General features: G+C 48.0%; 1 protein-coding gene across 1 annotated transcript; it reads left to right on the top strand.

Annotated features, from left to right (window-relative positions):
* The first annotated feature begins 4,829 nt into the window (after window positions 1-4,829).
* LOC144180483 (uncharacterized) lies at window positions 4,830-19,022 on the top strand. The gene is made up of 3 exons (XM_077708822.1): window positions 4,830-5,034; window positions 7,574-8,006; window positions 18,864-19,022. Exons 2-3 carry the CDS (start codon window positions 7,714-7,716, stop codon window positions 18,931-18,933), a joined length of 363 nt encoding a protein of 120 aa, XP_077564948.1. The 5' UTR covers window positions 4,830-5,034; window positions 7,574-7,713; the 3' UTR covers window positions 18,934-19,022.
* The last annotated feature ends 8,929 nt before the right edge of the window (window positions 19,023-27,951 follow it).

Raw genomic sequence — 27,951 nt, 5'->3', positions numbered from 1 at the left:
TCGATGCTACTGAATACAGGTCAGTTTACACGATCAAGGTTAATTTGTCCATTTGCGGAAGCCAAGTGGTGTGTTGCAAATCTCCGGCACCAGGGATTTACTTTTTGACAGTCATCCCGGCTGTACTGAACACACACTCACATGGCGGTGAGGTCACATGGACGCACCCTAGCATTTTTACAATGGATAATGGACTCGTCCAAGTGATCCAGATCATCGTTGGCGTTTGACTGGCGTGGCTCACAAGACTTCAACCGATTAACTAATTAAAAATCAATCGAGACTAAACCATTAATCTATTATTCGGAAAGTTAATCAATCAATCGTCCACCCCTATAATGAAGTCAACGTCAGTTCTGGGCTCATAGAATACCCTAAGAAATATCTCCCCCCCCCCCCCCCCCGAAGTATTGTGCGGTGTGATATGTAACGAGAGGCCAATTAAAGGGACCCGGCAACACTTTCGATAAAGGCTTTCACTCTTTCCTTCACGTCTGGAACCACTGCGAAAGCAATTGTTATCGCTAGCATGGAGCGGCACTGCGTGATTTGCTCGTCGCACCAGATACGCCTTCCATTTCTGCTTTGTTTTTGTGGCTTTTTTTAAATTTGCTATCGAAAAGCGTTCATTGCTGCAACTGAAGGAAAACCGGCCAGCAGCCATTTCATGGCCTTAGTGACGTAATTCGAGCCGTCGAAGAACGTCACGACAAGGACAGACAGAAAAATCTTTTGAACGAGTTTACAAGTAATCTGATGGGCATAAAGCAGTAATTTCTGGCTGAGATACTTTGCGACCCCATAATCGAACTACTGGGTGTGTTGGGTGACTGATTTCTGCAAGCATTTGAGATTACAAAACAAAGTTGAAAAAATTGTTGTAGGGTCCCTTTAAAAGATTGCACAGAAAGTGCACTCGATAACTAGGCAATCCTGAGAGTGTTCCTCGAGACACCCCATTAAACCCGCACATGGTATTCCCCATACGCCTCTTCAATCGCGCCGCTCTATGTGCGCAAAATTAGTCGTGTTTGACCTTCTGACCCGCTATTCAGGCATGCTAATGGCTAGTGCAAATCCTGTTAATTTCTTCGTGGTTCTCATTAATATCTCCTGCGGGAAGAGCATTCCGTCGTGTGTCTTAGTGGCGTAACCTGAGTTTTTTAACACCTGGAGGTATGTTGCTCAAAATCCACTGGCTACCTAAGGGCCGGGTGTCTTTTCTTAATTTATTGTTCTACCCTGCCCTCAACCAATGTTAACTATGGTGTTCAAGAGAGCTCGATGATAGAACAACATCCTGTAATGAAACAGTTTTTACTTATAAAGTGCTAAGAATTGGTTCCAATCAGCCTGGGTGCCACATGTACGCCCAACATCATCTGTATGTCCTGATGAGATGGGGGATTCATTAATTATTTGGCGGCAGGACTGATCAGGGTTCTCTATGTATCGCAGGGGCCCTCCACGGATACGCTGGCCAGTGGCACGGCCTCAGCTTCGCGAAGGGCCATAACAGCGTAAGTAAACGCAGATTGGCTGATGTGTTTAGGGATCTCAGAGGTGCATTGTTTTTACCTGGTTAACTACCCTGTTTGATTTCCCTCCATGCAGGACGCATCGGTTCCCTAGAATCGCTGATTGATTCGTTGGGGGATTCAGTGGTAGCTTACCTTGGGTTGATTGATGGTTTTAAATTCAGAGAAGAAAGACATTGGAAAGACCAGCCCCACCCTCCTCTGTTGTGATGGTTCTGTTTTCATAAGAGAATGGGGGGGGGGGGGGTCGTTTTAGATCCCGTTACACTACTTGTGCAAGGTACTCCAATAGAATAAGTCAAATGAAATGTTACCGGTCTTTGAAATAAAGTGTAATTAGTTGTGTGGGTATCTATTTGCATAGGGGTTTTGTGGGCCTTTTGTAGAAGATATAGACAGGTACGCCGTACGTTCAACTTGCTTAAAGGAGGACCGGCAGCGATGGCACGGTCCATGATGCTGCAACGTTTTTGCCGAGCACGACCTTATTGCTTCGAAAGCAACCTAATAAGGTGCATCATAAGTTCATTTGTTTATCTAGTTTTGCCTGACTAATTGATTTCGCTCATTTGTTTATTTCATTGATCAATGCCCCAGAACAGCGACGATGGGCAGGTATCCCGACGATCGCCTGGTATCCTAGCGTACGTTCGCTTCGATGTTCAAGCACCCAACATGCAACTTCGTCATAACTTAAGTTTGAGCAATTCTAGTAGGCTTTCACATCACTTACTTTCGAAGTGCCGCAAGTTACAAGCAACTCCTGTTTTTTTTTTTACTTGAACCATTGCAACTGCACGACCTGTTGCGAACGGCGCTTGTATCGTATTACGGCCTTCTCAAACACGTTTCAGTTTCCTTTTAAATCCCTCTGACGGGCAGTGGGACGGAGTGCTGCATAGCTCTGTCCCGGGAGTTAAAGCCTCCCGCGAGCCTCCCTCGAAGCTAGAGCTGCTATCATCGCCGCCAGGTTTACGCCGGCGGCCACACAGTTCCCATAACACATTACGGCTAAATGCACGAATTCTCTCTCCCTCTCTTCGAGCAATAAGCCATCATGCTGTTAACGAGAAATAATTCTTCCGTTGCGAGGATTCCATGACTCAAACAATAATAGGGCATGTCTCAGACCGAGAGTAATGCTTTTCATGCAGTCATGAGCGGCACGTAAATATTCTCGTGTGAAACAGAACCCTTTGCTTTCCTCAAGTCCACACGGGCTTGGGAATATGCTTGTTTCTGTGACTTGTACTAGTCATTTTGTTTAGCAGACGTCTAGCAGACACGCCAATCACGTGGCTTTTGTATGACTATGAACAACTGACCCTTTGGTTACTGCAGTATCCGCACGGCCCGATTCCTGGGCGCTCCTGTGGTGTACTACGCACTGCTACTGGGCAGCCTGGGGGTTTGCGCCTTCACCTACCCCTTCGCCATGAAGACGGGTGAGAGCTTTCCGGAAACAGTTCACTTTCTGGTCAACGAAGAACAACAAACACTTAATTATTGTACAAAGCATCCCCTCCCCCTATGAGTCTTCACCTTTCCCGTTCCCTCTCTCTGGAAGTCCACAGAACCAGCCATGTTAATTAACTTCTCTAAAACAGTTCCTATGACAATAACAAGCATGAAAAATTCGTTGATGCATTGCTATAAAATCGGAACGCGGTACTTTAACACTGTATCTTCTGTCAAGTATTTGGGACTAATTATTACAAATAACCTTAACTGGGCCACACATTACGACGACATTTCATTTCATTTCATTTTTTATTTCTTCAAACATGGGTTTACAGAAGACTGGAGAGATCATCTGGGCCCTTAGCCATTAACAGAGCTTTTAAAAAGCTCTGCTTTCTGCGCAGAAAGCTGAGGCGGTCACCCCAAAAAGTTAAACTTGAGGCTTACCGCACAATAATCCGACCATACTTCGAGTATGGATCAATTGTATGGTGTCCACACTCCACAAAACATATGGAAAAAAATGAGCGGATCCAACGGCTCGCTGCACGGTTCATTGTTTCTGATTACAGACTCCGATCATCCGTTACTAGTATGCTAAAACAGCTAGAGTTAGCGCCACTCCAGAAGCGTCGGCAGATTGCCAAGCAGAAGTTTTTGCATCTGCTTTATCACAAAAAAATTGGCTTGAACTGTGATACATTTCTACTCCCTGCCCCACACACTTCAGCCAGACTGAACCACTCAAAAACGATGCGACCGTTCTTAGCCCATACTAAAATATTTCAGAAATCCTTTTTTTCTTTCTACAATTGAACACTGGAAAGCATTGCCATCTGATTTTGTGGAGTGCCCTGATGCAAATTCTTTTGAACTCTTGTTATCATCTTTTCTGTAACCCTCCCTGCTTGAGCAGCAATGCTGTCCGCAGTATCTGGAAATAAATAAAATAAAAGAAACAAAAATCTCCCCAGCTAAGCAGGACATAACCGCGAAAGTTTGACGAAGACGTACAAAGGCATGCAGGCAAGCGATACGTCTTTGTACGTCTTGTAAGTCTTCGTCAACTCTAAATCGTGGTATACATGTTTTTTTAACCGAGTACCAACTTTCTGGGAGGGCATATCCTGCCCACATTTTCGTGGTTGTTCACTAAGTGTCACGTAGTTACCACCTATAATGCCGAAGCAGGCCCCTGCGAACGGTTCGCGGTAAATATTGTCGCCACAAAAACCTGCTTGTTTTAGACCCCTTACATAACAGGGATATTCGTACCTCTGAAGGCCTCGGAAGGCTGCCCTATTTTTGCAATGAAATTATCCAACTGAGTGGCATCTGCAACTAATGAAGAGACCATGCAACACTTTTTAAACATTTTTCGATTTTTTAAACGCTTGCTGAACGTTGCCAATCAACACATCCAGTGCTTAGAATGGGGGGTCGCAAAGTACCTCAGCAAAAAATTACTGCTATATGCCCAACGTGTAACTTTTGAACTAGCTGAAACAAATTTTCTCTCTTTCCCTGTCCTGGCGGTCTTCGAGCGCTCGAATGACGTTTTTACAGCGATGTAGTGGCTATTGACCGGCCTCCTTTCAGTTGCAGAAATAAGCGCATTCGGTAGCCACTTGAAAAAAAAAAAAAATTCCGTAAACGCAAAGCACAAACGGATCTGCTGCGACGAGCTAATCACGCAGTGCTGCTCCGTGCTGGCGATAGCTATTGTTATCACAATGCTTCAAGAAGCGCAGAAAAGAGTGAAAGCGTTTATCAGGAGCGTTGCACATTCCCTTTAAACAAGGACTACTGTATATTTGGAGCTGTTATACATGTTCCTTGAGCGTTTATTTAAGAGTTGGTTGTTAGAGTAATGAGAGAGAAAAGGAAGGGAATTTAGCGTTTACGCTAAATGACACCCCTCTGCCGATCCGCCCATCTGACGGCGGATGTTAATCCGTCTTCTTGGCAGTGCTTGCGAGGAACCAGAAGGCGGGGAGCGTGGGCGACGCCATTTCCGCTACCAAGGCCGGGCATGGTATGTGCTGCTTTCGATACTGAAAGCATTACTGGGTTGCTTGAACTGTTTGCCATCAGCGCATGCGTCCGTGAATCGAAGAAAGTGATATGTCTATAAATGCTGAATAGAAGTGGTAATAGACCATACGTGCATTCAATTGGTGTCTTTTGAGCGCTCTGGAAAGGGGGCGTCATTCGGGTCCCAATAGAGCGCTCACCACCAGCCTGCGGTTGGAAGCGCGCAAGACTGATCTGGCTTGGAAGTGAAAGCGCCACGGAAAAGTCGCAGCATGCAGAAATAATTTGACTTCACCCATGCCTGGCGCCAGTAGGTCACGTCTAATCGCCTGCCTCGACCAGACATAATGAGTGTTTGCAGTACCCGCGCTGAAGGCAGCGCGCCGCCTCAGTCGACCACTGCTTCAAAATCGGGTAAAACGATCTGTTCCGGAGCAATGTCTCCACTCGAAGAACGGGTGGCCTCTACATCGACCGAGTCTTGAGTCAGAGGATTATAGCGACCACTAGATACACGCCTATGTCTGTTATAGTTGTTGGGTCCCGGTTGTCTTTTCGTCCTTCGTTAGCCATCCTCTTTCTAATGTGGTTAACCTGTTATCTATGCACCGCACCACAAGTCCGGCCCAACTCCACGTTTGTTCAGCGGGGGGGGGGGTTCTGAAATCTCGACGGGAACCTGACACATCGTGTTGTACGGTGCCAATCAATCAATCAATCAATCAATCAATCAATGAATGAATGAATGAATGAATGAATGAATGAATGAATGAATCAATCAATCAATGCTTTTATTTTGAGCATACGTACAAAAATTTGGAAACAGTGCTTCGACCCATATTGTAAAATAGGATGGGTGACAGGGTGTAAGGAAAGATTAGTCCATTAGTATGTACGTATACACAGATATCCTGGCATCCCGGTGACCGTTGTTGTCAGTATTAACCGTTCCGCACTACAGTAAGGATCATGAGAGCATCATTTATACGACCACTGATAAGATACAGAGGCAGGACTTCCCGGGCCTCATTTATGCCGCTTGGTTCCTTTCCACAAGTGTTATTCCCATCGTTATCTTTTTCATATGATACGCCTTCAGCGCACCCAAGTTTCCCATGCGTTTAGTAAGCCCTTAATTTTCTATCATATAGGTTTGCACCGAAGCGGGCACTGGTTGTATACCTTTTTTTTTGCGACAGAGGTTGCTTATGGTGCAATACTTCCGTGAACTTCCCGTATAAACACTAATACTTCTGACTAATGACTTATTTCTCGAGTTCCGGATGAGCACTGGTAACTAGCTTAAGATCATTGTTTAGCTGCCAAATGTATATACTTTAGTGCTCAGGTTTAACGCCTGGGATGACTGCTCGGCCCCTCAAAATTAATTTTTGATTTTTAGGTTTAACGTTCAGCTAATCTTTCCGAATGCAGTTCATGCTCCATTTTCTGAGAGGGTTTCGATACTCTGAAAACGACATCCTCAAGGCTCAAATGAATCGAATATAACCCATATACTTTATCCTGGACTACTACAAATATTCCACACTCCTACGTCAGCCCTCTAGACCAGCTGTAAATAAGAAACAAGGGGTCTTCTTGTCTTGTCTTCGTAATATGTCAGTAGTAGTACCAGCCGTTTCCATGCATGCGTTTCTTGCATGCGTCATCCACGGCTACTTACCACAAAGGTAGAATCACAGCAGAAATCTGTGATACGTTGCCAATAAAATGGACAGCTCGGCTAAGCTAGGAAAGAAATGAAATCTCAAAAGCATTGTTAACATGAAATAGCTTAGAACTTAGCGAAATAGTAGTTTGTAGGTGGCAGCAGCAAAATGAAATAATCTTTCGATTGCTTAGGCGCAATGGAACTTTTATCGAGTACTTAAAACTTTCACGCAGGAAACGCCATTTGGGTATAATTCCAGGAATAACGCCTTGGAACTTTGTTATTTACCTATGATATCAAAAATCGTTGTTATGTGAAGCTTTCCTTGTCACCAAGTGCTTGGAGGTACACTATTTGTCCTACACACGCAGAGTGGTTTGTAGGATGGGAGTGCTGGAAGTTTGCGGACCAGAAAGGGACGCATGGGTACGCTTTATTTCACACCGTTGATAACCTCCCAATCTCGACGTTGTGTGCCGTGTTCGAGTCCAGCCGTGAGGGTATGCGTCCCGTCATGTCTAAAAACAAAAAAAAAGGGGGTCAAAACACAAACCAAGAGCTTTAGCTTCTGTTTAATGAGGCCAAGTAGTACAAATGACTTTACCAGTATACTTTAAAATGCCATTTGTTTTTTTCCATTTACAAAGCGCTTCTAGTAATATTGGTAAGCCATGGAGAGTAGTGACAAAAGTATCTAACTTTGGGTTATACCACTGCTATCTTTCGAGGATTCGTAGGCTGTGCTTGTTCTTTAGTATGCGTAGCTTTAAACTATTGATTGAACCAAGCCACGTTGTCAAGCTGGTACAGTTCTGCTCGGTTTTGCTCGGTTTTGATCCCGCTTCCGGCGCTGTTCCGCTTATCGCAGGCGCTCTACTCTCGGCCCCGGCCCCGTCCCCGGAGGCGTTCGACGGCCTCGCCACGGGGAACGAAGAGCCTGGGAACGACGCCGCAGCCTCGGGCCATCATCACCGCCAGAAGAAGCACCGGAAGAAGACCAAGCAGTCCATGCGGCGGCACCGTTCGGCACGGCCGGTCAGGCGCCGCCACAGCCAGCATCGGCGGAAGTCCATCGGTGCCACCTACACGAAGGCGGGGGAGGCAAAGCGGGACTCTGCCGCCGCTACGTCGCCAGCGGCCGCTGCCCGCAGGCTGGTTCCGGAGGCCGAAGCAGAGACCAGCGGTGATGGAGAGCGGACCCCCACCGCTACCACCGTCTCGCCACCACCACCGAGCACGGCCGCACACGGCGCCACCCCGGAGAACAAAATGTTATTGAACTCTTCAGCCGACCCCGATCTGTAAGTGCGCACTGCGCCGTTGAGAGAAAATTGTCGCTTCTCGTGTTGAGGCGTATTTTCTTAGCTGTCGGTATAAATCAAGGAAAGGATACAATTTTAAGTATTCTTTCTAGTTTTCCTAAGACGATTGCATTAGACGGCCAGTTCGAAGGAAATATGGCGTAGGTGTTGTCGGCGGGACTGCGGCGGAAGAAAAACTCCCATAGGCTGACGTGTCAACATGGCAATCCGCAATTACCTACCAGCGCATTGGTCGCGAACGCGGGTATTCGGGCTAACATCCTCATTGGCTTCGAGGCGTCATGTGGCGGCGAACGCGGGAATGCCGCTGCCTGACATCCCCATTACGCTTTGAAGTCCAGTATCGGCAACCTGTACCACAGTTTGGTGTATAACCCGTTTGACGTTGCCTGGAACGTCAACAGACTTAAAGTTAACACTTACTCCAAAAGTACACTTCTTTGTGCCCTGCTAAAACACATTTGTTTGCTTTTGACGCTTCTATTTAGACATTTTCATCTGCTTTTATGCCCCTGCCCCCATCTCACCGACACCGAGACTAACGCTCACTACCCCAGCGCGCAAGTGACATCATCCTTTTGCGTGCGGTGCCCTTTTGAAGTGTCCCACTCGGCCTTTCTCGCGTACAGGGACATAAGTCATCATTACCGCCTCCCCCGAGGGAACCTACTTCCAACGCACCCTTCACTTACTTCGGCGGCCGTCCACATGTGGCAGCTCTTACAAACCCACTTTCCCGTACCGCACTCTCCTTGTGCACAACCACCCAGGTCAGGTCGTCTTCCGTCAATGCCCCTAGTGTGGCGCGCTGGACACACTTTTGTACGCCCTCTGTGGGTGTCCGCTTGACCCCTTTCCCTTTTCTCCTCTTTTCTCCTCTCACTGGGATCATGCTCTGGGACGCTCAGGCCTGGCACCCCAAGAGACCGTTCCGGCCAAAGCCCTGGACGTCACGGCGGCCCTTTGGGCCTCCGCCACACGCCTACTCTGAACGTAGTGTTAAATAAAGTGGCACTACTACTACTACTACTACTTTCGCTCCAAGCCCGCGTGCCGTGGCTCCGCCGCTGACATCATGTGTCCCCACTACACAAGCACGGATACCCGTTGCGGAGGCTTCATCTATCCCGACAAACGGATCCGGTCGGTTTGAGCCTCCTATGCTTAAAGCGTAAAAGAAGTGCCACCCAACATTACAACCGTTTCTAAGGGCTGCTTGTCAAACAATTGGAGCATGTGGGTGGGTGTCGGTGCCTGTCCATGGGGCGCCTGATACGAATACTATTCGACGTTCTGCTCATCCCGTTAGGAAATCGAAGGATCAAACGCCACAAGTCGTTATTTCGAGAGGTGCTCCAAACGCCGTGTAGGCTTCCTGCATTTGAGATTTTTAAAGCGAAAGCTTTCTTTATGGGGCCGTTGCCGTCCTGTCAAAATACTAACGCATTTCCCCATATACCGGTTGGTCGCCCGAAAAGCTCTGACAAGAGCTCTGGACACACGGCGCGTGAGTGAAACCGGGCTTGCACTGCGTCAAAGCGGTTACTTGAGAATCCAGAAAAAGGAACGGTTCTAGATGCGACGATGCACGCATCGTTCATGAAGGAGTACAATAGTACACCTTTATCTCATAAATTGCGCACCGGTTCCCGCATCGGCTTCGGTATGCATTTAAATCGTTCGTAGATGCGCTTACTTAGTGCGCGAGAAATCTTTGCATGGTTCGTTCTTCGTTTGCGATAAGGGTCTTTGAAGGTTTCACTATCGATTAGAGGCACTTTCTGCGAAGGTTAAACGCACTTTCGCTTTCGCGCTTCTCTTAACTTTCGTTCGGAAGAGATGTCACCTTTTTGTTGATCTGGACACGTAGTTTTCCTATTTCTCACTAGAGGAAAGGACGAGTAGCGTTAGGCCCCATTCACACAGCCGCCACCTTCTCCGTCACGGCACCGTCACGTCAAAAAGCCGGACGGAGACGTAACGGAGTAGCTGTCGTACTGGAGCTCTCCGTCAGAGGACAGGGTCGTTTGCCTAGTGATCAGTTTACACTAGAATTGCATGCTTAATCTGAAAAGTAAAAAAAAAAAAAAACGTGGTGATATTACGATACAACGTGTCTATAATTGCTGTAATGCAAAAATAAGTTTGCTGATTGGCTGGTTTACCGCGGGGCGGGGCGTGGTCCCGTCGCGTTGACGTAACGGAAACGTTGACCTCGGCTTCCCGTTACCGTCGCACCGTTTTCGGCGAGAAATGCGCTCCCGAAAAACCGTCACCCATGACGAAAGACGGTGACGTGACGGTGACGTGGCGGGGGGAAAAAACGGCTGTGTGAATGAGGCCTTAAGATCCAGTTGCCCTTTGGGTGCAGAATGATCATCCGGAAGCAAAAAAAGAGAAACGTGGACGGGCAGCATTGCCGCATCAGGCGACATTCTCTCGGCGCTGTGTTGATCGAAACCATACCAAGGAAGATTGCTTACAATGCTACCTCGCTAGCATGGCTCGCACTCACCCCCTTGCTGAATCTCCACCCCTAGCTCTTCGGGTATTGATTTCCCGGCCAGATAGCTTTAGCGTGGCCAATTATTGACCTCTCGCCGGTATCCAAGTTATTTTGCCAACCATTCCCATTTTCTCTCATTGGTAGTGTTTACTGGCTTTGGTGCTTACTTGCTTTACTAGTGTTTGCCCTAGAGTAGGCAAGCGTAGCAGGGGGCGGCAGAAAGTTAGATGGGCAGATGAGATCAAAAAGTTTGCTGGGATAAATTGGTGGCAGGTAGCACACGACCGGGGTTATTGGAGATTAATGGGAGGGGCCTTTGCCCTGCAGTGGGCGTAGATAGGCTGGTGATGGTGGTGATGGGGACTTGCTTCGCAATGATTATTTGTTTTTCTTTTGGTGGTGAGCTCACTATGACGTCGGTCTTGGAGAGATGTGGTTTTGTAGTTGCTGACGCGACACGCTGCAATTTCTAGGGCTTCCATTTGGAATAACCGCGACTTGAGTAAATGTGCTACCCATGGCTTAGTTATAGTTTTTCCCAATAGTGCAAGCGTGAGCCCAAGCAGCATTGCCAATGGAGCATATTGCAGATATTTCACAGTAAGGCACACATCCAGCTCTAAGTAGCTAAGTTTCACCAAGGGTCGAACATGTGACAGGAAAATGGCCGAAAGTCTGGCCGAAAATGTGGCCGTAAATGTCACCAAGGGCCGGTTTGTTGTCGTACCTTATAACTGGTAAACAGTGATGCTTGGGTTAATTGGTGTTTCATATTTTCGAGTACACAGCGCAAACAACAAACAAACAAGGGCGACAGGAAGAGCGAGGCACACAGGCACTGGGTTGGTGTCTTGCTCTCCCTTATCGATCTTGTTTGTTGTTTGCGCTGTGGACTCAAGAATACGTAATTTATAAACTTGACGTCTATTTGAGAGTGATACAAGACAACTTTTACAGCGAAGCTGTTAGCCTCTCGTTGGTCGGAAAATTTCGTGTCGCAAACAAAAAACCCAGGCAGGCTCCAGCAGTTCTCGCCGAAGACGCCGAGCGCATGCGGCAAACTAATCATGCGGGTAGCCTATAGTATTAAGAAAAAAACCCCACAAAACAGCCACCAAACCCGCATGATGGATGGTAAGGCGCCGGTGAACCTCCCTCCTCCCCCCCTTTCCCGCAAGTGTTCTGGTGAAGATTAGGCCGCCGGATACCCACCGGTTTCTTTAAAGGGTACAAGCGTCCCCGTACCGTAGCTTGTCTCGACGGCGGAACAAACGCTTGGAGCTTGACCACAAGCCGGTGACATCCGCCTCTTGATCGCCTCTTGGTGTGTTGTAGTAGACCCAGGTTCGAGGGGGGGGGGGGGGGGGAGCAGGATGACGTCATTCGAGGGCTAGCGTATGCGTCAGGTTAGGCAGGACCCAGCAGTTCTTGCCAAAGACGCTGAGCGAATGCGTCAGGACCCATCACTTGCCGTCCGATAATCCGAGTGCAAGCGACAAGCCCGCCGAGACAACAAGAAGCAGTTCATATCCTCCCTCATCCACATGTGTGGCGGTTTCAGCAGCTGCGCTGGACATCTACTTTCGAAGAGCGGGAGGGCGTCCATTTTTTAGATAATTTTGTGCTTTATGAAACATTTCTGGTCATCATGTGCGGGGTAAACGGAAAATATCCATGCTTCCTAATTGGTTGATACAAGCACGCTAGCTGACCTCTTGCCTTTCCGGTATTTTTCCCAGCATTTTTATCGTGCTCATCAAGAAACGTTTCTTTCCTTACCTGAATCTCCTTCACGAAATCCTTCTGCGCACGTTCACCTCCCAGTATTCGCACATTCATACCAGACACAATATTTCTACAGGATCATGTCCTTGGGAACACTGTTACAGCCTGTAGGTTATGCATGAAATAGCGCATTCCCAATTGGTATAGGTGGTGGGGCGCAAACGGCGTTCCACAGGTTCACATCGCGTCCGACGCAGAGATTCATTTTTCTGTTCACGACTCTTCTTATTCGGCTCGCACGACATTGGGAACATGATGATCCTCGGCAACGGCTCATAGTTCGCTTAGAGTCGGCAAATTTGACCTTACGGACCGTTAATTCTTCATTGCCCCAAATAGAACATTGCATGACGTAGTTACATACATCGCGACATTTCATCGCCATCGTCATAATGCCCACTCATCATTTTACTGGCAAAACAAACGAATATATCGGGACCTGTGATCTTACCCGTCATGAGAGAGAGCGGTGTATACATATGTGAGTAAGCAATGTAATAGAATGACATGCCCTCGTAGTTCTTGGGAAGCCATATCATATATCGCCCTCCTTATTAGGGGCAAAGGCTGCAATAAAATTCAAATTCATTCAACTGCAATACAGCGGATAACAGTGCACAGTGAAGACAGGAATCATGATCATTCTTCTCAGAAGAGTCAGTGTGTGCCAGTGGATTTAGCAGAAGTGTGCTTGCGTGAGAATGACCATCATCATTACCTGTCATCACATTTCATGTTCCTCGGCCTTAGGTGTCTCATCAAACGCGAAGACTGAGCGTACTCGTAGTCGTCGTCATCGTCGTTACCTGCGTCAACACCAATGGTGCCCCAATGGCCGCTGCCATTACACTGTAAAGAGAATATAAGTTGGGTTCGTGGGTGACTTGAGCCCGCGTCACCGGAGCTGCTTCCAGGTGCGCTAACCCCAGCGCCAACCCCGTGCGCCGGGACAGGTGCACGTGGCGGCGCGTGCGCAGAACGGGTGCGCCCGGAGGAGAGGGCTGGCTGTGGCGAAACTGCGTGCAGCGTGAAGTTCGGTCAGTGCGCCTGTCGTAGTAACCACAAAAAAAGGTTCAAACACGATGTAGCAGCCAAGAAGTCTGATAATCGCTCGGCTTTCGCTGTAAAACCACGTAAGCAGACTTAAGAACCTGAAGAATTTTGAAAAACGGCTGCTGTGTTTTAACTCCGGCCTTGTCTATACTACAAGAACCTATAGGGCAGAAGGTAAACACTTTCGTTTGCAGCTTCAAAAGTAACAAAAGCAGCACATTGGCATCAGGGACTCCATCTACGCAGTAGCGTAAGTTCTTAGCTACAAAAAAATGGCCGCATATCTGCTGCTTTCGTTGTAAATGTCGACGAAAGACGATAGTCGACTGGCGCCTCTACCATGTAAATGCCTCAATTGTCTTTCCCGCTCACCTCTCATGCTGTTCCTCTCCCGTCTCGTTCCTCCCAAGATATCACGCTAGAGGTTTGCTCAAGTCAATTTAAATTTATTGCGTTCCCCTCCTTCAAGTCGGGTGCCTCGATGCCAGCGCTGCCGTACGGTGGAGACGCGCGTGAATCGAAGCGCCCTACTTCAACGTTTATAGAACTATACTTCACGTGCGTTTCAAGCGGAACGCGGAACCTGCCTAGTGGAGCATTTCGTAACAGTTGCCATTTGATTTCTTAAAATGCCGCCGCAAGTTAGTGGCGCGGGCGACAGCAGGAAACGGAGTGAATTTTTTTTCTGCAGTGGCCATAGTTTTTCATTTGCTATCGCAAAAATCAATTGGCATCCATAAAGTAACACTGCAGATATCCCTTGTGCATTGATTTTCTGCCTCATATTTGCGTAATGTTTTGTTCTTGTTCAACAATGTTGACAAGTATGAATATTGCCACTGGACTTCGGCGTTTGGATTTGCCTGTGGGTATGTAAGACTATTGCGCAGCATCTGTTTCACTCTGGCCGGCTGGCTGAATCGAGTGACAGACAGACAGATAGACAGACAGGCAGACAGACAGACAGACAGACAGACAGACAGACAGAGAGACAGACAGACCAAAATTTGTCCGTTCAAGTAGCCCAAGAACGACTATCGTCTTTAAAATCGGTTAAGGGTACGGAAGCAGCAGGTTTGCACGTGCCGAAAGGCTGCAGGCTCTATCGTCGTTTGTGACGTATGCCTAATGAGGCCGCATTACACAAGCGTTGCCCGCTCGATCGGAGTCGTACGCCGCCTTGCCTTGCACTCCTCGCCCAGTCTAGGCCCGAGCGTGTTTGCAGACTGACTGCCGCCACAGACGCTCACGTCTCGTAATTTACTCAAGCCGCGCTTAGGGGGCCGCCTCGGAAGCTGCCCTTAAGTGGAGTGCCCACCCTGGCTGCCAGAGAATGCTCGGCAGGCACAATCGCGCAAGCGTCAGTGTTGTACGTCCAAGGCTGAGCCTTTGCAGTGCGCACGTTTTGTGAACATGCCGGTGGGGGAGGTTGCGCTTGTGAAACCAAGCGGTGTCATTCATTCCTAATGTAAAAACAACACGAAAGAAACATCACAAAACATCACATTATCCGGGTGCGTATGCGTTGGAGAAAAAAAAAATTAAGAAAAGTAGAAAACAATATAAAATTGAAATTAAAAGCGTAGTTAAATCGAAGCAAAATTAGATATTTAAATTATTTAAATAACGAAATGTAATTTTTCTTCTACAAAAGAAAGAAAGACATGGTTATATTGCCACTGTTATGATTTGGGCGTTTACAGAAATGGTCAATATCATCCTGGGTATGTTCTACGGACCGAAAAATCGGAACTGAATCAGGAAGAAGTAGATCAGAGTGGGCGATCGCCAATTTCCCGATCGTGCCGGATCACAACATTATCGTCGTTATTGGGGGCCCCTGTGCATAACGCACTGTTACTTTTCAATGTATGAGTGACAATGCCAATACAAGTAAAATTGAAATAAATATACTTATAAGGTCCGTTGGATTATGCTCTGCTTCAGTTGTTGCGCATTGCGCGTTTAGTATCAAGCTTGTTTTACCTTTTCGTCACGGAGAGGGGCGTCTGATATTTTTTGTGAGACATTGGGTGTCCATTGCAGCCGCGATGAGAGACAGTGCCATTTGTTGCAACGAACTATTCCTCGTGCCTTTCACACCTGAAATTTCCCTTAATTTTTGTCCGGAATCTAAGAATTACAGCGGTTATTCGTCGTCAAAGTTCACTCGTACATATCTGTCTGACAGAGCTCTCTAGCTGCTTTGCGCCATGAAGTATCCAGGAACATACACGCAGACTATCAAGGCGGGGATACGTAACCCGACTACATGCCACTATATTAATTATTCCGCGCTACCTCCGGAGCAGAGAATTACTAGAGTGGCCTGTAGAGGCGGCCAAGCCGCGGGAGCGCCTGGGTCGCCGCCCTTCGGCAGTAGGTCAGACGGGTGGCCTTGAGCCCGTTTAGTATGGCTCCTGCCCGGTTGCAGGGGATCGCTGAATGGGCAGAAGGCAATGCCTGCGTCGTTTTCTCCTAGACCCGCTAGAGCACCACCGTATTTCCACACCGCTCCCTCCCTCCGTAAGAAGAAATGTAACAAAACCTTGCTTGAGTAAACTTTTCTGCATGGATACAACTATCATTTTGAATTTCCCAGACAAAAGCAATACAGCCTGTGGTATTGAGCCGATTTTGTGGGACGAATGTTTTAGTCTTGTTTCATTGCAACTTGACCTAGGAAGACCGCTGTGGGCCCTATTCTCCCAGGCAGGGGGAGAACAGTTTTCCGTCCCGTAATGTAGTTCGTTCAAGTTCTGTTTACTAAGACCGAAGAGCAGTGCGTACCTTCGGCTAAATAAGACAGTTTTTTATTGCTTGAACTAATTGCAGTTGTAACGCACATTGAAATAAAGCATGTTTAACCCGTGAGATATTCTCGTTTCGCCTTTAAGACTCGTGTCGCGGTTGTATGTCGCGGAAGTATGAGGTTCGCTCGAACCACCGGCAGATAATTTTCTCGTGGCAACGTTGTTCTGTCGGGGTATCAAGACTCTCAGTCAAGGCCACAAAGGGAAAGATTGCGAAGCGAGCAAAAGAAACTCTACCATTCCTTCCTGAAGAAGGTCGAGAGATGTGCGAAAGCTTAGTCCAATACAAGGAAAATGCGTCCCATCGATCTTCAAACCTTCAACGAACTAAATCGCAAACGAAGAACGAACGAATACGACGATTTTTCGCGCACTAAGTAAATGCATCTTAGAACGATGTATTGATTTTGTTGATTACGGGGGTTTAACGCGCCGAAACTACACAGGTTACGAGGCGCGTCGTAGTGGAGGGCTCCGGATTAATTTCGACCCCCTGGGGGCCTTTAACGTGCGCCAAAATTTCGCATACACGGACGTTTTCGATTTTTGCCTCTATCTTAAAAGCGGCCGTCACGGCCGGGAATCGAACCCGTGTCCTTGGGCTAAGCAGCACATCGCCTCAGCCACTGAACTGCCGCTTTTTTCTATATTGCATTTTTATGTGAAAAAAAAAAAACATGGACACATTTGTCAGTTGATAAAAACCCATGGCTTACACTGACGCTGCCACTGAGCCGGCGCGGCGGGTTCTACAAACGATCTAAATGTATGCCGATATGTGGTTTATGGGATGAACAGACGTGTTAATATGTATGCTCTAAATCGGGTGGCTGAGGCCCCTGTCAGGCGTCGTCCGCCTTTAGCCTCAGCCTTCCCTTGGTTTTGCCAAGAAATAAAAATCAAATACTGAAAAAATACTCAAAAGATACACTACGGAAGTCCTTCTTCATGATCGATACGTGTAATGTCTTGTATAGCAAAGTTCCTTTTTCGCTATTTTCAAGCAACCAATGGAAGCCCGATTTGGACACAATAGAAGCCCCGTTTCAGGCACGCGTCGTGTGTCCAGAGATCTTGTTAGAGCTTTTCGGTCGACAGACCGGTCTATGTGGAAATGCGTTAATTTTTTTCCCAGGCCACTATCGGTACCACTAAGAACGCTTTCGTTTTAAAACACGTTTCTTGGCAACACCTAGGATGGTCGGTGAGTGGCACTGTAGGCGAGAGCGTTCTAGAGTTCCTCTAAACAGCTGCGTTCGAAGCGCGTCGTTTGCTACCGGGCATAACCAAGCGGGGCTCCCTCTTCTCGAGGTCTTCGCGTAGCATTTACCATAGAGGAACGGCTTCCAATCTATCGCGTGGGGCTATATTCCCTCACTTTGACGATTCTCTTGGCGGGTGTGCGAAGCTAGCGACAAAAGTTGAGACAGCAGTGCCAACACTGAGGCCACGGGCGCAGCTGACGCGGCGAAATAATATACATAATCGGACCTTCTTAAAGTGTGCTATACATGAGAAACGATTACGTGTACACTAAGATAACCAGTTAGGAAAGAAATGAGATTGTAATTAGATAGATAATGGCGGCAGAAATGAGAGAGAGTGAGGTAAGGAGAACTATTGGTTCACTCTGTAAAATACTTTATTTTTTTAAGGACATGCAATTGCCCTGTCGTTGATTTGGTTGATTGATTGTAGGGTTTAACGCACCGACGCAACGCAGGTGGTGAGGCGCGCCGTAGTGGGGGGCTCCGGATTAATTTTGACGCCCTGGGGATCTTTACGGGCGCCGAAATGTCGAACACACGGGTGTTTTCGCCTTTCGCCTCCATCAGAAAAGCGGCCGCCGCGGCCGGGAATTGCACCCGCGTCTTCGTGCTCAACAGCACAACGCCTTAGCCACTGAGCCACCACGGTCGGTAATTTCGCTATTGTCTCATTAGGTTCACCGCTACCTAATACGTTGACAACAAAGTTGATGCTTTATTAGCTTATGGTTGAAGCCGGGGAATCTTGCAAAGTGAGTTGTTCGTTAACTCAGAGTCAATTCATCGTTGTCCAACGACTTAAGGCCGACCTCCATGCAGCGAAGTTTCTCGGCGAACTTGGCGCGGCGGACGCCGTGGTTTGACGCGCCGCTCAGTTTTCGTCCACCCCAACCTCCATGCAACGTGACCCGGCGAACGCCGCCGATGGAAGACAGGACAGGAAGTACAACGAAGTACGAGGCTGTGATTGGCTGCGGCCTCAAAATGCAGTTTGCCGCTTCCGGTCGCGTTCGCCGCCGCGCGTTCGACATCTAGCTCGCGTAGATCGCCGACGAACAGCCGTATTTTCGACGCCGGCGGCGGAGCGGCCGCCGCCGGGCGACGTTCGCCGCCTTTTCGCCTACATTTCGCTGCATGGAGGTCGGCCTTTACCCATCTTTGTGCTGCTCAGCCTAAGGACGCGGGTTCGATTCCCGACCGCGGCGGCCGCTTTTCTAAGGGAAGCTGGAAAGCGAAAACTCCCGCGTGTTCAAGATTTCGGTGCACGTTAAAGGTCGCCAGGTGACCAAAATTAATCCGGAGCCCTCAGATACGGCACGCCAAATCTCCCCTGTGCAGCTTCGGTACTTTAAGCTCCATAATAAATCAATTGACCTGCCCGGCTGAAGCGACAATTCCCCTTGCTACGCAGGTATCAGGAGGTGTTCGAGTACTACTACGTCTACGACGACAACGGGACGTTGAACTCAAGTGCGCCTTGAGCGAAGGAGCTGTCCGACCATGTTCTCCCAATTAACTGATGTTTGCGCTGACACCTTGTAGGGGAAATGTTTAAATATTGTTCTAAACATGTCTGATGAGCTCAAAAGTTTATCGGTGAAATTAAAATTTGCAAATGTGTAGCTTTTGGCGAGTAAAAGCGATCAATATGGATATCTTTTCGTCGTGTGCATTGGTTGTTTTAAAGCGCAATTGTTTGGTGAAGGTTTTGAACTGTACGCGTGGGTTCTGTCTCTTCGATTGACTCCCACTTTTATGCAGCTCGACCAGAACGCGCAACCGTGACTTGATTCCCATTTCACTATAGCCACAGGAAGGACTCGGCTATGGTGCCCAAAAGCGCTAATAATGTTGCTCCTATAAATCCTATGCATGCGTTCATTATGTCCTTGGCAAAAACTAGCACGTGCTCACAGTTTTGCGATGCATGCGTGTGCGGGCATGTTCTGATCACCACTTAGTATAAAACTCAAATCCGAAGCAGGAATTACGCATGACCGAGCGATTGTAGCAGAAAAAGCCAACGTCGCCAAGATAATACGAGTAAATAGAATATTTGGGGAATTTTGGTCCGGGATCCTCAATGGAGCCTGGAATGCGGGACCAACACGCATGCCCTACACCATGATGATGATGATGTTTTTGGATTTTTATGACGTAAAGCCGACTAAGGGCATAGAGGGCCAAAGGAAAGTTATTTCACCAAGCCTTGGCTCTAGTTAGCTAAAGGGGACCGATATAGTCAATGTGTTGGCTTTCCACCTACAAACGTGTGTTATAGATATGTACTCAGGCCTACAGAAGTAATCGGAGACTGCTGATAGAGCCAGCTAAAGGGGACCTATATAGTCAATGTGTGTTGGCTTTCAACCTAGATACGTGTGTTGTCGATATGTACTGAGGCCCACAGGAGTAACCAGAGACTGCTGATCACAAAAGCGGCAAAGCTCATTTGCGCTAATAGCATATGTGCTGGTCGGTTTTCCAAATCTCCGACCAATACAGAGAGGAATAAAAAGACGCAAAGGGAAAAAAGATCATGAGTATGTAAGAAGAGGACACAACCGCACCCCTGGACACATTTCCGCTGCTGTCGGGGCTGTCGGTTCTGCGGTGGACTCTGAAGAGTCCGCATCAGCGGCAGATGCGACACAGCGTCGACAAGTGCAGCACGCCTCAGATGAAGATGCGGTGGAACACAAAAATACCAAACAGCGAGATAGGACACAGACTCTCCCTGCAACTAATCCCACCACCAGCCGACGCGAAGATTACACGCCAGGCATACACCCCTCTGATGACTACGTGTCAGGACGTCATGACAGCGTCTTTGTGTGAGTTGTAGGTTTGATTTAAGTGGAATATAACTGATTAAAAAATTGATCAATATGCTGCCCCAACCGCGGAATATCGTATGAAAGCAGCATACGTTCCTGCTTACAAAGCTTTCTCCAATGCATCCCCAGCGGTACGTACTTATCTGTGGGTGGCGCAACACTTCGCTACAGGCAGGCTTCGGAGTAAGCACTCTGGTTCAAAGTGCGCGCGTACATATGGTAGTCCTTCCCTGCGCTTCCGCTCAAGTTGTTTGATTGATCTTGACTAGATAAAACCGCTGAATTGATGATACATTGCATAAAACGTTATCAAATACACGTTTGCGGGTATGAACCACTGACGGCGAGCTTGATTCAAGTTGCAGGGGACATCTACGCTTGTAGATGACTAAAGATGCGGGCTTCATTGCGTCTTCATCATCATCTCTCTGATTGAACTGATTCTCATTTTACATTTTGTGTTTTTACTACAGAGCTGTATAAGGCTAGAATGGCAGGATTTTTGTGTCCGCGAACAAAACTCGCATGTGCTCGGGACAGTCCATTTGTATTCTTGTAATCAACGGGAAGGCCACGTATACCTCGCACTCCCCAAGAGCTGCGTTCCCATGAGGAGCACCAAGGGAACAGAAAACGCAATGTGATTGAAAGGTGACTAAGTGATTTGCGACCAGAAAGTCGAGCGGTAGGTGCGCCCGTAAGCCAATAAAAATTCTTTGTCGGAAGAGGTCGAACTGCAGTATAATGATTTACCTTCACCAACCATTGTACATAGGCCATGTATAAACTTAACTTTCGCAAAAATTGTCTCCGAAGTTGTAATATCGGTGTCCCAAAACCACAAGCTAAGCTCTCCATCTAGACAACGTTTGAAGAATTTGGCCTTCAGTGCTATGATTATTCGCACCGACCAAACACTCTACATAGGTCGTGTATAGACTAAATTTCGCAAGTACGTTTGAATCACAAGAGGAGATTGACACCGACTGCGGAAATGTCGGTGCCGCTCACATAAAAGACGAAATTGCGGTGAGCACTGTGTAGACATTTCCAGGCACACACAAGTGTGATATCAAAAAGTTGATGTCCACGAAACTTCATGGTTAAGCCGTGATCACAGCAGCCTGATGATCGTTGGCTACGTCAAGGTGGACATTTCAAAGCCACAAACAAATGGTTCCCTAAGTTTGCGCTAGAGTAGTTTGCTTTGACGTGTGTGTGTGTGAGAGAAGCTCTTTATTGAAGAAGGAAATGCATAAAGGTTCAAAAACATGCGTTCGTCAACACACTAATCTACAGGAAGGGGAACGTGGAAAAGATAGATGAGTAGTAAAAAGAGGAGTAGTAGGTGAAAGGAGAAAAAAAAGAGGTAGGGTCATATATCGGGGCATTTGATGCAGCGAGGCCTGTCCGCATAAGGGGGGCTAAATGTCTCAGCGACGCCAATATCTTCAAGACAGCCAAATAACGCATCCAGGACCTTCCGTTGAGAGGGAGGAGAATGCCATCGTCCAAGTATCAAACTCAGCGTAATTGGTCCAGGATGAAGACATTCAATCTTCTGCTGTAACCGGCTCTTTCCGTCGGTGTAGACGGAGCACTCTAGGAGGACACGCTCGAATGTTTCGGGGGAGCCACAGTTGTAGCAGTATGGGCTTGTAAGCAGGCTTTAGTGAATACCGCATTGAGTCGCAGTCTATGAAGTAACGTTTCCAGCCGGCGAGGTAGCCGTTCTGGCACCTTCAATCTCATCTGTGGGTCCATAGAGAATAGAAAATCATGATGCTCCGCAAGGGCCCATACGTGGTTTCTTTCGAGCTAGTGTCTTGGTCATAGTTGAGGCATCATTTTTCGTGAAAAAAAATCTTCCATTTGTTGTTAGTAATAGCAGCGTCCGCCACCCTCTCATTTCCAAGTGCACCACAGTGTTCGGGGAGCCATGGAAGGTTTACGCGATGGACAGCAGCGTACGCGCGATCGTGAAGGTATTTTACTTTGCAGTGAATGTGGTCGTGGATGCTGAAGCAGCTAGCCCGTCGCAGACTTTGTGGGGCGGTTTTTGAATCTGTGAAAATGACCCACTGTGTCGGTGGCTGAGGAAGTATGTACCGGATGGCTTCTTTGATTCTAAAAAACTCAGCTAGCGTAAACGAAGTCGTTCGCTCAAACCGGGGGGACAGTGATTTGTTTGCGGACACAATAAAAACTCCTGAAAAACTGCGCTGAGATGCCAATTCATCTGTAAAAATATGGGTCGTTGCTGAGTAAAATTTGTGAACATTTGCAAGTGTAATCTGAAGTAGGACGTCTTGGAATGTGCGCTTTTTCGAATCAATTCCACGTATAAAATATTTTATGGGAACAGGGGATAGAGCCCCCGCCTGAAAATCCAGTGGCATGGTTTGCGGTGCCTGATTTGGAACGGAAGCATTAATTTCCCTTATTGCTTGTGCAAAGCCGGAAGCGTCTTGATCCGCACTACGAGCCAACAAATTGGTCGTGGCATAGCCTGGGCCTCAAATGATTGCGTAGCGTATCTTGAAACCGTAACACATTCACGGGCAGGCAGCCAGCTCCCGCAATAGTCCCACAGCATGACGATCCTGAAGGAAGGCCAATAAACTTCACCAGGCAGTTCCTTGACGCTTCCAGCTGCTTGCTGCTAGTCGGGGACAGTTGCTGCAGGACGGGAAGCGGAACAAACCATCAACATATGCCTTGAAGAGCAGCACCGCAGAGTGACAATCACTGCCCCTGCGAAGGCCACAAAGACATCCAATATTTCGGGAAACTGCTGATATTCGCTTACGTAATCGAGACAAATGTCAGGCGCTCAATGGCTCGAGAACGGTCGTGAATGGGTTTACCTTGGTTCCGGAATCAATCTAAGGCTTAAACCGAGTCAACTAGTGTGCATAACAGTAATCACGAAGCTATCATCCATACCATTCGCATACAGTACAAATGACTACATACGCCCTTGTATAGAAAATTGTGATGTCACGTGATGTCACGTGTGATGTCACGTGCGACAGCTTCGCTGATCCTCCACCATAGTGTTCTGCCGTTGGAGTCCCTACAACGCAAATAATTCTGCGGACTTAAGGGCAACTTAAGTCCTGCGATAAGTTGCTCCTTCTCGTGCGCTTACACACCCGCTGGCAAGCTTGTCCATAAACAGTTCCTCCGAATATGCCACATCAATCGAGATTCGAAATATTGGTTGTTCCTAGAGTTTTCGCACATTTTAAGCTGGCGCATGGTACATATCCCATCAAGGCTATGTGCCAGCAGCTGCGTGCTCCGTTCGATGCGGTCGCTCGCGCTGAGCGCGCATCAGAGCTCGCGGTGGGCCCCGCTGTGTGCACTGGCACGGACGCCTGAACCTGTTCCCTCAGCGGACGCTTCCGTTCATCGTATCTCCAACCGCAGGTCATCTCAGACAGGCAGGTGATGACGAAAGCCACAAAAGCCAAGAAAGCGCGGTCCAGGAGTCCCCAGACGCCCTCGGAGCAGCTGCCCGAAGTCTTTGGCGCCCAGTTCCTGCGCTTCCTGCCAGGACTCGAGGCGTCGGGCCAGTCGGAGACACGAGTGGCCTCGGAGGAGGAGAAGGAGGAGACGGAGGAAACGGAGGAATTAGAGGCGAGTCCTGCGCTGTCGCTTCACCTAAGTTCACAGAGTTTCACGCTATATGTATTGGTGTTAATAAATGTGACGCGCAGGCAAGCCACGCTTCAGTGACCGTCCCGACGTGTTACTCGACATTGTTCCTTGTTGTCGACTACGTGTAGGGTAATGTCATGTAGGGTATACGTATACGAATGCGCATCCCTACGTGGGACCTGTGACAACTTGCGATTGATTTGCACATCGTATAATTCTACGCTTTGGTTCATGGATTCGTTGCCGAGCCAACAGGCTTTAGATTATGCAATGAAGTGTATGCTTCGTTTTTCCAATCCCGTTGTAAGGCATAAGAGTACATGCTTTACGTTTGCGTGACCATGAATGGGTGCGCACAGTATTCGCCAAGCCAACATTTCCTCCATCACCGTGTTTAGTGTGCACTTACGCTTTACGGTTTATACGAACCTTTTGAAAAGCCTACGACGGGTTGAGTAACGGGAAAGCAGGTGCCCTCGTGACGGTCGCTAATCGCAGAACCGCTGTCGAAATTCTTGTCCCGTTTTTCGTTCGGTGTGCCTGCGTTAATGTACTACCTAAGCGAATGAATTGCTTCCATTTCAATGCGTTTGACAAGTTCGCTTTTCGTTCACAGCTAGTTACATCTGCTGCAGGCTAGTGGCAGACCCACTGTGATTGTAGAAAGAGCATACGAAAGGGCATACGTCTGCATCAAGCGATATATTTAAGCCCACTTCGCTTCGTCGAAGTTGCATTGCAGGTCGCGAGCAGACAATCTGCGAAAAAAAAAAAAAAAAAACGGCAAGGAAGCGACTCGGAAATGCAAAAGGAGGGACATGCCATTTTGTTACATTGTCGTTCTATATTACAGGTTACCTTTGTCTAAATTCGACATTCTTGTTTCTCCTTCGCTCGGCCTGGAAAGACCGGGCGTTTTCTCCGTGGTCGAATGGGCTGCGACTGACGTAATTCAGACCTTTAACCGTAATTCACAGCCGAGGATGTGCACGAACGCGTGGATTCCCCGCCCCCCCCCCAAAAAAAAAAAAAAAATTATAAGCGCTACGTCGGAGAATGCCTGATTTGAAGGAGCCATAAAGCAGAACCACAATTACTTTGATCAGAGCTTTTTACTTCAGGTGAAACCCAGAAAACCCTTCGTTCGTCGTCGCGTCAATCTGACCTTCAAGCGCAGCCAAGGTCAAGGCAGTGCCTCGTGCGGTTGCGCAGTGAAAGCATATAATCGCTCGTTCATTCCGAGAGAAGGGGTGTGGAGGAAGGATAAGGGGAACACAATACAAGAAGACGCTGGATGCATCCAAGTGTACTGCCCATTAGTGCCTAGAGCACCGACTGCGCCAAGCAGTGTCTGTGTCTTATCTTGCGGTGGAATTGTGGGTGCATTCACTGCACCCTCTAGGCGCGAAAACTGAGCTATCGCTCGACGAGTTTGGTTTAACCGGGTCCAGCCGTGCCAAAATTACATCTAAATTCCGTCACCTCAATGCAGTGTGCTAAAAACCTTCGCTGGCCATCACCTTCAATAAGGGGAAAGGATTATCATTTTTTATCATTATTACAACGAAAAGGCAGGGCGAAAAGAGCGAACACATGTGCAATTAGGAACTAAAGTGTATTTGCGTTTTTTAGCGACCAAAATTTATTCATGCGCTCACTATAGATTTTTATTGTAACTATTTCAAAGCTTGTCGCATCTAACAAGGTTGCAGTCAGGGTTGCCAGGCTCTAAGAAAGAAAAGTCATGGGGAAATTGCCGAAAGTAGCCAAACAATTCGTCGCCTTAAAGTGAATGTTTGAAAAGGAGCCAGAAAAGTCGCCATTTTCAGCAGACGATGCTCGTAATTACTTTTGATTACCTTCGCGGAAGAACTGTAGAAATTCCCAAAGGTAGAAATGGCATCAGAATGTTTAATAGTTTGCTGTGCTGCGGACTGCCTACAAAAAAGCTAATATATGCAAGTTTAGATAAAGCATCCAAAGGATAACAATAACTTAGAACGGGCGTTTTGTGCACACCATGTTTTACAGCTTAGCTACCTTTTTATATTCCTGTGCCTATCATATATCACCATACACACGACTTACCGCTCTGCACAAAATGTAAAGCTCCTGTGAACTACTTAAGTAATACACTTTAAACTATAGCGTTTCTAGAAGGCTTCGGCGCTATACATACATCAGGTGCCGGATATTAAACAGGGTAAGGCAAATTCGATTCGTGCGGGTAAGTAGCGCTGTACGCTGGTGTGCTTGAGTTGTGACTGATTTGTTGGGATCTATTTTGGACTCTGCCAGATCAACGTCATCTGCCTGCGAGTTTGTTCTGTTCTGTTTGTTGAGTTTGTCTAGACGGATGATATGCTCTGAAAGGTCATATCAGGCCCTTCTTGTCTAGAGTGTGGCGTCCGGAGGGCCTGGAAGTACCTGAAATCCCAAATGCTCAAAGGAGCCAGAAAGTAGCCAGGACGCCTCACTGAAATTTCAGTCACCACGAATCTCGAAAAAGTCGCCAGTTTGGCGACAAATCGCCAGACCTGGCAACCCTGGACAGGACGCGACGTTTCTGCTCGCACTCGCAGGGCTCTTCGATGCCGACGCTGTCTTACGATGTGTTGGCGTCCCCCGCTGAATCTGGCGGCCGCTCGTCGCTCTGCAGCGTGCCCGTGGCCAGCGTCCGGTCTGCCTCGTCTTTCCTCACGGGTTGGGCCGTGGGAAGCCCGTCGCTCGAGAGCGGCCCGCTCCAGGTACGTACGAGCGCAGGCTTCCCAAATCGCCAGTGAATCCTGTCCACTCTGTCGTGGAAAAAGAAATAGGTTCCAACTTTTCTTGCGAAATCAGGTCGCTCGGAATAGGTATGGCGGCGTGGGCATTCGACTGAAAAGGTATGAATGAACGGCAGCCAAAGGCGTACAGTTACAATACACTTCTCAAGGTCAACAATCATTGCCAGAACATTTCGCTGCACTATTCAAAAGGCACAGGGCAAATATGTTGGGATCCTTTTGCTTGTATGTGGACAAAAACATAGGTAGCTGATCAATGGTTACGAGAGTACAAATATTTGGAAGGGACCCTGTTACGTAGGCAAGGGTGACAACAGCTTGCTGTTGTCTAAGATCGCTGACAAAAGTTTGCGGCTGCGGGGAAGGAGTAGTGCATGTTACGGGAACTGACAGAGGACGACGAAGTCGAAACCCTATAATTAGCGCCAGGAAAGAGGGGAACAGTAGAACTGAAGGGATTCCGTCACACCATAGCCATGGCCCAGAGCCTGCTCCATCAACATCTGGTGCCTTAAAACACGCGACGAAGAGACCACTGAAGTCACTCGCACTCGACGACGCGTGGAATTAACCCCCGCAATGCTAGGGACACCTGTTTCTTACTCTCTGGGGTATAGTTCTTGAAGTGCGAACTGAGTTGGCTCTGCAACGGACTCTGAGAAAAAAAAATGTGGTTGATCCCTCTTCCATAGAAACCGGTAAAACACGAAAGTGAAATGCGTCGTCACAGGAGTAGTTGAATGCTTATTGCGCATCGATATAAACTTGCACGTCGCTATTTATGTTTCGTCGGTGTGGCACCGTTATACGCATCAACGTTAGACCCTGGATTGCACGCGCCGGAGCATTGCGTAAATCCGACAGAAACCACAGCGCTCACAAACGGTCCGTGCGAACGAAACTAAACGGGTTATCAGCGAATCGTATGGTGAACACACGGCCCGCTGCAGCAGAAGGAGCAGCGGACCGTTCCACGAGCGCGACATTCGCAAGACGGCGTCGATCGTACTCCGTTGTCGTTGCTTTACAGGCTTCTCCGCAGGTTACGCTGGGCACACCCCGGGACCTTAGTAGGCACTGGCATCCGGGCGCCATCTGCTGGCGGTCATTAGCGTCATGATGCACTACTTATCTGCACCGCTCCTACACGGCAGCACCATCTGAAGGGAAGGATATAAGGCGCGTTTGTCGCGCTGTTCACGCGTCTGTTCAT

The sequence above is a fragment of the Haemaphysalis longicornis genome, unplaced genomic scaffold, assembly GCF_048455015.1.
Source record: "Haemaphysalis longicornis isolate Haplotype H1 unplaced genomic scaffold, Haemaphysalis longicornis Haplotype H1 scaffold_4, whole genome shotgun sequence".
NCBI classification, from domain to species: domain Eukaryota; kingdom Metazoa; phylum Arthropoda; class Arachnida; order Ixodida; family Ixodidae; genus Haemaphysalis; species Haemaphysalis longicornis.
Note: the sequence above shows the minus strand (reverse complement) of the source record. Positions and strands in the feature narration are given on the sequence as shown.